General features: G+C 38.8%; 1 protein-coding gene across 1 annotated transcript in view; it reads right to left on the reverse strand.

Moving 5' to 3' along the window:
- LOC106725258 (zinc finger protein 587-like) overlaps nt 1-9,662 on the reverse strand; it is a 30,586-nt gene that overhangs the window by 578 nt on the left and 20,346 nt on the right. Inside the window, exons 4-6 of the mRNA XM_014535753.1 lie at nt 2,157-2,585; nt 1,484-1,977; nt 40-1,427 (exon numbers count right to left, since the gene is read on the reverse strand). Of these exons, the coding sequence (XP_014391239.1) occupies nt 45-1,427; nt 1,484-1,977; nt 2,157-2,585 (2,306 nt within the window). The 3' untranslated portion in view covers nt 40-44. The remainder of the gene's footprint in view (nt 1-39; nt 1,428-1,483; nt 1,978-2,156; nt 2,586-9,662) is intronic.

Raw genomic sequence — 9,662 nt, forward strand, 5'->3', positions numbered from 1 at the left:
CTCTCTGAAAAAAAAAAAAAAAAATCAATAAAAAAAGACTTCTCTCATTCACTGCATTGATAAGGCTTTTCTCCTGTGTGAATGCTCTGATGATGATATTGGAGACCACTGCGACTTTTAAAATACTTTCCACATTCACTGCATTTATAAAGATTTTCCCCAGTATGAAATGTCTGATGACAATGAAGTTCAGAGCTAGTAATAAAAGATTTCCCACATTCACTGCTGAGGTCTTTCTGCAGTGTGCACTCTGCGATGATAATGGAGACCACTCCTACGTTTAAAAGATTTTCCACATTTAGTGCATTTATAAGGCTTTTCTTCTGTATGAACTCGTTGATGACTACGAAGGCAGGTTTTAGTGATAAAAGATTTCCCACATTCACTGCATTTATAAGGCTTTTCTCCTGTATGAATTCGCTGATGACTCTGAAGGTCGGTTTTAGTGATAAAAGATTTCCCACATTCACTGCATTTGTAAGGCTTTTCTCCAGTATGAACTCTCTGATGAATACAAAGTTGGGTCTTAGTAATAAAACATTTCCCACATGCACTGCATTTATAAGGCTTTTCTCCAGTATGAACTCTCTGATGAATACGAAGGTGGGTCTTAGTAATAAAACATTTCCCACAATCACTGCATTGATAAGGCTTTTCTCCTGTGTGAACACTCTGATGATGATATTGGAAACCACTGCGACTTTTAAAATACTTTCCACATTCACTGCATTTATAAAGATTTTCCCCAGTATGATATTTCTGATGACAATGAAGTTCAGAGCTAGTGATAAAAGACTTCCCACATTCACTGCTGAGATAAGGTCTTTCTTCAGTGTGCACTCTGAGATGCAATTGGAGACCACTGCTACGTTTAAAAGATTTTCCACATTTACTGCATTTATAAGGCTTTTCTCCAGAGTGAACTCTCTGATGAGGACAAAGATCAGTGCATGTGTTAAAAGATTTCCCACATTTACGGCATTTATAGGGCTTTTCTCCAGTATGAACTTTCTGATGACTACGAAGGTGGGTCTTAGTAATAAAACATTTGCCACATGCACTGCATTTATAAGGTTTTTCTCCAGTGTGAACTTTCTGATGATACTGGAGACCCTTGATACTTGTAAAACTTTTCCCACATTCCCTGCATTTATAGGGCTCTTCTCCAGTGTGAATTCTCTGGTGATATTGTACTGTAGCCCTAGCAGTAAAAGATTTTCCACAGTCACTGCATTTATAGGGCTTTTCTCCAGTATGAACTCTCTGATGACTATGAAGGTGGGTCTTAGCAATAAAACATTTCCCACATGCACTGCATTTATAAGGTTTTTCTCCAGTGTGAACTCTCTGGTGATATTGGAGACCTCTGGTACCTGTAAAAGTTTTTCCACATTCACTGCATTGATAAGGCTTTTCTCCTGTGTGAACTCTCTGATGACTTTCCACATTCACAGCATTTATAAGGCTTTTCTCCAGTGTGAACTCTCTGATGAGGACAAAGATCAGTGCATGTGTTAAAAGATTTCCCACATTTACGGCATTTATAGGGCTTTTCTCCAGTATGAACTTTCTGATGACTACGAAGGTGGGTCTTAGTAATAAAACATTTGCCACATGCACTGCATTTATAAGGTTTTTCTCCAGTGTGAACTTTCTGATGATACTGGAGACCCTTGATACTTGTAAAACTTTTCCCACATTCCCTGCATTTATAGGGCTCTTCTCCAGTGTGAATTCTCTGGTGATATTGTACTGTAGCCCTAGCAGTAAAAGATTTTCCACAGTCACTGCATTTATAGGGCTTTTCTCCAGTATGAACTCTCTCATGAGTACGAAGGTGGGTCTTAGTAATAAAACATTTCCCACATGCACTGCATTGATAAGGTTTTTCTCCAGTGTGAACCCTCTGATGATATTGGAGACCTCTGGTATTTGTAAAAGTTTTTCCACACTCACTGCATTGATAAGGCTTTTCTCCTGTGTGAACTCTCTGATGACTACGAAGTTGGGTCTTAGTAATAAAACATTTCCCACATGCACTGCATTGATAAGGTTTTTCTCCAGTGTGAACCCTCTGATGATATTGGAGACCTCTGGTATTTGTAAAAGTTTTTCCACACTCACTGCATTGACACTGCATTGATAAGGCTTTTCACCAGTGTGAACTCTCTGATGATACTGGAGACCAATGCTATGTGTAAAAGACTTTCCACATTCACAGCATTTATAAGGATTTTCTCCCGTATGAACTCTCTGATGATTATGAAGGTGAGAGTTAGTTGTAAAAGATTTTCCACATTCAGAGCACACAAAACATCGACTTCCAACATGGACACTCTTCTCCTGAATAAAAATGTGGGTGCGATTAATGTCATCCTTACATTCTTTCCTGGTGTAACAATTTTCTCTCCTTTGAAACATCATCCCACGTGTTGAAATAGCATTGGGACTGTCCATGGACTGAGGAGCCGTTAGGTGGAGAGTTCCTGATTTGGTAAGGACACCCTGCCCAACTTTTCTGCAGGTGAAACGCTTCTGGGTCACATTGAAATTGCAGCTGTTTGCAAGTGAGATCCTGTCCACACCTCTAATGAAAGACATGTCTCTCACATGCTGCTGATGAAATTTTACACTGAAGTAAAACCGTTTTGCACATGAACCACACCTCAACAGTATCTGTCCGTGTTGCGTTCCCTGCACATCCATCACGTGGAAAATGTTTCCCAAGACAGGCCCACAACTCTCACAGGGGTGGCTCTTCTGGGAAGACAAGGCTACCTTGATATTTCTTGCCTGTGACACTTTAACAGAAACGCTCTGCTCAGTCAGTGCCTCCACATTCTCGGCTCCACAGCAGCAACCTGTATAAAAGGAAATGCTGGTGAGGTACATGTAGACCTTATGAAAACAGAATATCTTCACCATGAATGATTAACAGTCATGACTAGGCATGATTGCATAGAAAGATTTTCAAGATGAGTGAGTTAGACAGTGAGGAAATTGCTTTTATAAATAACATGGCCCCAAAAGTCAGTCGATAATGGAAATCTCACCAAGAGAGGGACTGAAGCATATGAGTCGATACAAAGAAGAGAGGAAGGCTCTACTCATTGTTCTTGCACAAATGGCTTCCATTAGAACTTTACATTCTGACCATGTGAGTCTCTGTGGAATAATTTCAAGCTACTCAAAGCCATAAAAATTATTTGTAGTAGATCACAGGATATACAACTTCAATATAATAACACGTGTGCTCTCCAAAGTGCTGCATGCATGGACCAATGTTGGCTTGCAGTACAGAGAGACCTGTGAAAGAGGCAGAGGTACAAAGTCCAGGGAGGTTAAGGTTATCCGTGAGCTGGGAATCTAAGTAGAAATGATCATAATTAGAACTAAATAGTTGGCAAAGTATCAACAATAAGCACAAACAACCATAATTGTGTGAGGAATGGGCAACTGTAACAAAACACTGGGTTTCTCGCTATGAACGTAACAAACGCCTGTCATGAATTCCTCCCCAATGACCCTTCCCCAAAGAAAGATCGCCTGGGGTCCACTGTGTCATTCATAAAGTCGTGTTTCTTCTGTGATGCACAAATGATTCTTCCCCTTCAATCCCATTTGAGGCATTGCTTGGGATAAATGATGCAAAGAACATGGAGGGTCAATACCGTGGTAGAACAACAAAGGACAAATGAGATCACAGTCAAAAGACCAAGGTGAGTGACATCAGCAAGATGGCAGGATCAGAGAGATGAGCTTCTTCCCCCTTCCCAGTGTAAGTAGACAGCTTTCCATGAACAAAAACCCCATAGGAAATGGGAATAAGAGTACCATGAAGACAAAAAGTATTACCGACACAAATAAAGGATAACTGTACAGAAAGGATGATTGGAAAGACTGAGTGAACAAATATAGTTGAAGATACCTACAGTCAAAAACAAGGGTCAGAGTTATGCTTCTGCTATCATTGACCCTAGTGGCCTGTTCTACAACAAAACCTGGAAATTTGTGTGTTTAAAAACCTCAGAATGCCTTGACCAGTATGGCTCAATTGGTTGGAGCATCGTCCTGAGTACCAAAGGGTCGAGGATTCAATTCACAGTGAAGGCACATATCAGTATGTGGATTTCATTTCCAGTTAGCTAGTGTACAGAAGGCAGCTGATTGATGTTTCTCCCTCACTCTGATGTTTCTCTCTCTCTTTCTCTCTATCTCTCTTCCTCTCTATCTGAAAGCAATAATAAATATACAGATAACAATTTCAAGGTAGCCAAACCCAAAACTGAAATCAAAACAATCTATTGACATAGTCAATAAAAAGACAACCTATCAAAATCATGTATAAAATCCAGAAAATACAATTCTAAGAGGAAATTTCATAGGGAAAAATGCCTGCATTATGAAATAAGATCTCAAAAACCTATCCTTCCATCTCAGGAATCTATAAACAAAACAAGAACGTAAACTGAAAGACTGCAAAGAAATGACACAAGAAATATTTGAACAAGCATCAATTAAAGGGAGATAAGACAAAATTTAAAAAATACCTAACAGGTACTTTTCTCAAATACAAAAATTGGTAAACCGTGATCTAGACCAGGGGTGGGCAATCTCTGTTACATGCTGGCATGCGAAACTCTCTCTTATAATCTTTCATTTACAATTTTTTTCTCAATATCTATTTTTTTATTTCTGAGATAAATTCAGTATAGGTACATCTTAGATAAATAAATAATTTTACATAACATGTATACATTAAACACTAAATGTATTTTTCATCATCATATACTGTGTTTTTGTCGCTGGAATGAATTTTATTATTTCTTCAAGATTCTTCATATGCGTACACCAGAGATATCAAGTAGGCATAACATGTTCTCAAAAAATCACGGTTGGCACGTAGAATTTTGAGTCAGAGATTTTGCTGGTTTTGGCACGCACTCACAAAAACGTTGCCCACCCCTGAGCTAGACTAAAGCAAAAAACAAAAACAAATAAAGAAAAAAGAAAAAAACCTCAACGGAATGAAAAAAGAAATGAAACGTAAGATGTTACACCTGACACTATGAACCCCAAAACATCATAAGAGAGGTTGATGTTAGGAAACGAGAATACTGAACTTACAAGCAACCTATTCCCCTGACCTCCTGGACCAGGAGGTCCTGGGGGGATGGGGCGGATGAAGATATATAAGAGGAGAAACTGCACTGACTGGCATCGGGGCAGGAACTAAGGGGCGGCTTTCTCCCAGACAGAGGTGCTGGCAGAGGTCATTATACCTATGTTGGGACATCCCAGGTTGCAGGTCTGATTGACAATCATTTCAGTTGGCTTCACCCTGGGGATTCCTTGAGACCTCACTTTATCCCATTTAAAACCCCACCCAAGCTATGTGCAGCACCTTTTCTATATGAATGGCTTCTCTTGTTGGGCTAAATCCTGTCAAAAAAGTTGCAGTTGGGTCTGGGAGGCCCAAACCTATCAATAAAAGGCCCAAGATGCAGCAGCAGCACTAGCCTCCCATAATTCAAGGCTGGGCCTCATGAGGGCATTTCCAAACCCGATACAAAGAGGAGAATCTACAAATCTCTCTGTAGATCAAGCTGGGTGTCTCCAGGCAGTGGCTGACTTTACACCTCCTGGGAGACCCAAGAGCCAGTGTACCCAGTGGTCAGTGTCATACCATAGCAGCTTACAACTCTTCACATCCATAAGCCACACACTCAAGGGCAGATTCACTGAGCACCAAAGCCCCACTGAAGCAAATCCTGTACCATAGGGGTGTCTTCTTCACAGCACTTCACCCGCTGTAGTCGAAGTGACCCCTACCGACGCTAAAATCCTCAACATTATTCTGGCAAATCAGATCCAGCATTTCATTAGAAAGATCATACACCATGACCAAGTGGGATTTAATTTATGGGATGAAAGGATGGTCCTATATCTGCAAACCAATAAATATGATACATCATAAAAACAAAATGAGAGACAGAAATCACAATCATATCAATTGATGCAGAAAAGGCATTTGACAAAATCCAACACCCTTTCTTGAGAAAAACTCTCAGCAAATTGAGATTATAAGGATCATACCTCAACAAAATAAAAGCCTTACGTGACAAACCTACAGCCAGTATCACACTCAATGGGCAAAAACTAAAACCATTTTCCCTAAGAACAGGAACAAGAGAGGGATGCCCACTTGCACCACTCCTGTTCGATCTAAGACTGGAAGTGCTAGCCATAGAAATCAGACAAGAAGAAGAAATGAAAGGCATCCAAATAGAAAAAGAAGTAAAACTGTCATTATTAGCAGATGATACAATACTGCACATGGAAAACACTAAAGTCTTCATGAAAAACTACTAAATACAATAAATGCATTCAGCAATATAGCAGGATACAAAATTAACACCCGGAAATCTATGGTTTTTTTATACACCAATAATCAACTCACAGAAAGAGAAACAAACAAACAATCCTATCTACCACTGCAATAAAAATATTAGGATACCTAGGAATAGACTTAGGTAAGGAGGTCAAAGACCTGTACTCAGAAAATTACAAGAAGTTGAAAAAAAGAGATAGAAGACGATACAAACAAATGAAAGAATATACCGTGTTCGTGGATTGGTAGAATCAACATCAATAAAATGTCCATACTACCCAAACAAATCTACAGACTCAACGCAATACTCATTAAACGATACCAAGGGCATATTTCACAGACCTATAATAAACTCTTCAAAAATTCATATGGAATAAAAAAAAAAAGAACAACCGAATAGGCACAGCAATCTTGAGAAAGAAGAACAAAGTTGGAGGAATCACAAGATCAGATACCAAGCAATAGCACAAAAATGCCTGGTTCTGGCACAACAACAGACACATAGAAGAATGCAACAGAACTGAGAACACAGAAATCGACCCAAGCCCTTATGCTCAATATTTGACAAAGGAGGAGGAAATAGCCCATGGAGTCAAGACACTCCCTTCAATAAATGGTGTTGGGAAAATTGGACAGATACATGCATAAAAAGGAACTAGACCACCAACTTATACGACACACAAAAATAGACTAAAAATGGGAAAAGGACTTAAACATGAGAGGAGAAACCAGAACATTTTAGAAGGATCCACAGGCAGCAAAATATCACACATATGTCCCAGCAATATCTTCACAAATACAGCTCTGAGGGCAATGGAAAGTAAGAAAATATAAACAAATGGCACTACATCAAAATAAAAAGCTCCTGCAAAGCAAATGAAACCATCAACAAAAACAAGAAAGCCCAGGAGCACATATTTTCCAATGTTATCTCTGGTAAGGAATTAATCTCCAAAATTTACAAGGAACTCATACATCTTCACAAAAAGAAGATAAACGATCCAATCAAAAAATAAGCAAAAGACTTAAATAGACACTTTTCGAAAGTGGACATATAGTGGGCAGAGAGACAGATGAAAACTTGCCTAAAGTCACTAATTATCTGAGAGACGCAAAACAAAACGACAATGAGATATCATCTCACACATGTCAGGATGCCTATCATCAACTAATGGACAAACGACAAGTCCTGGTGAGGAAGTGGACATAAGGAACCCTTGTGCACGACCGATGGTGATGCAGACTGGTGCTGACACTGTGCAAAATAGTACAGACTTTCCACAAAAAATTATAAATTGAATTCCCATTTCACCCAGTAATAGCACTTCTAGCAACATATCCCAATAAATCAGAAACAAAAATCGTAAAGGACATATGCACCCCTATGTTCACAGCAGCACAATTTACCATACCTAAGATTTGGAAATAGCCTAAGTGCCCATTGGTAGATGAGTGGATTAAAAAACTGTGGTACATCAACAGGATGAAATACTACGCTGCTGTAAAAAGAAGGAACTCTTATCATTTGAAACAGCATGGATGCACCTGGAGAGCATTATTCTCAGCAAAATAAGCCAGTCGGAGAAAGATAAATATCACATCATCTCACTCATTTGTAGTCAATGGGGGAAAGAAGACACATATGTAATACTGTATGTAATACTTTAAACATTAAAGAATTTTTAAAAAGAAATATAGTGAAGATATCCATAGTACACAATGCAGTCTACAGATTAATGCAATGCTGAGGATAATTATTATGGTGTTTACGAAGAAATGAAAAGAGAATCTTGAAATGTATGGAACTAAAAACTCAAATTGCAAACACAAACTTGAGCAAGAACAAAGCTGGTGGTATCATACTTTCTGACTTCAATTTATTACAAAGAGAAAGCAAGCAAACTGTGTTGCTGCAGAAACACAGACACATATATCAATAGAACAGAACAGAAAACACAGAAATAAACCAAAACATCCTTTCAACTCATCTTTGTCAAAGCTGCAAGACACAGAGGAAGGGAAAGATAGTTTCTTCAATGAATGGTGCTGCTGAAAATCAATACTCACATGTAAACACAACAATACTAAACACCACTGATAAAATTTAACTCAACCTGCAGGACAGAATTAAATGTGCGCGCTAAAACGTAAAACACCTCAGCACAACCTAGAGAAAACGTTTTGCAGATTTGTTTGGATGGGATTTTCTGAATGTGACAACAACCACCAGACAAAAAAGAAAAAACAAACAGTCCAGATGGCACCGAATAAAGAAAAAAGCTTCTTCACAGCACATTAGCAATAAACAAAATGAAATGAAAGGAAATCTAGAGAACAGAAGAAAATACTTGCAAATTCTACAAAGGAATCGGTTGGAGAGATTGTGGATGCAGTTCTGATCAGCACAATAAAGAGAATATTGAGATATAGACAGAAATTCACACAATAGTTGGAGTTCCCAGGGAATAATAAAGTTATGTTAATACTTTACTGGAGGCAAAGAACAATGCAATGAGTTGTCTGAAAACCAAACTCAATATAACTTCATTAAAAATATTTATTGCTGCCGAAACCAGTTTGGCTCAGTGGATAGAGCGTTGGCCTGCGGACTGAAAGGTCCCAGGTTAGATTCCGGTCAAGGGCATGGTTGCGGGCACATCCCCAGTGGGAGATGTGTAGGAGGCAGCTGATCGATGTTTCTCTCTCATCGATGTTTCTAACTCTCTATCTCTCTCCCTTCCTCTCTGTAAAAAATCAATAAAATATATTTTTTTTAAAAATACTTTATTGCTAAGCACTAGTAACAACCATCTTTGCTTGCTAGAAACATAGTGGCACTAGACCTGCTGAATGCAGGGATGCTAAAAATATGGACTTTGTAGAAAAGCAGGTGTGGGGCAGCAATATCTGCATCTGAAAAGCACAATTAAGTACATGCAAAAATATGTGTTCCTGGATGTGATAGGCAATTAATATATAAAATATACAAGGTAGTCAAGAGAATATTTAAGCAAAAAACAGAGTTATTAAGCAGGAAAAGGATATAGAAACAATTCCTCAAAAACTATGTACAAATGACCAAAAAGAACACAGAAAATGCTTTCCACACTGAACAAGGTGGAATCCCTCAGGTCCAAACACACTACCAAGCACAAATCCTTCCCTGTGAATTTAGTGCAGCGGGGAGTATTGGGACTTCAGGAATAGAAGGGAGCAGCAGAAGCAGACCAACCCTCCCCAGGACAGCAACTACCCAGGAAACTGGAAAAAT

This window comes from Myotis brandtii, unplaced genomic scaffold, assembly GCF_000412655.1.
Source record: "Myotis brandtii unplaced genomic scaffold, ASM41265v1 scaffold150, whole genome shotgun sequence".
Taxonomy (NCBI): domain Eukaryota; kingdom Metazoa; phylum Chordata; class Mammalia; order Chiroptera; family Vespertilionidae; genus Myotis; species Myotis brandtii.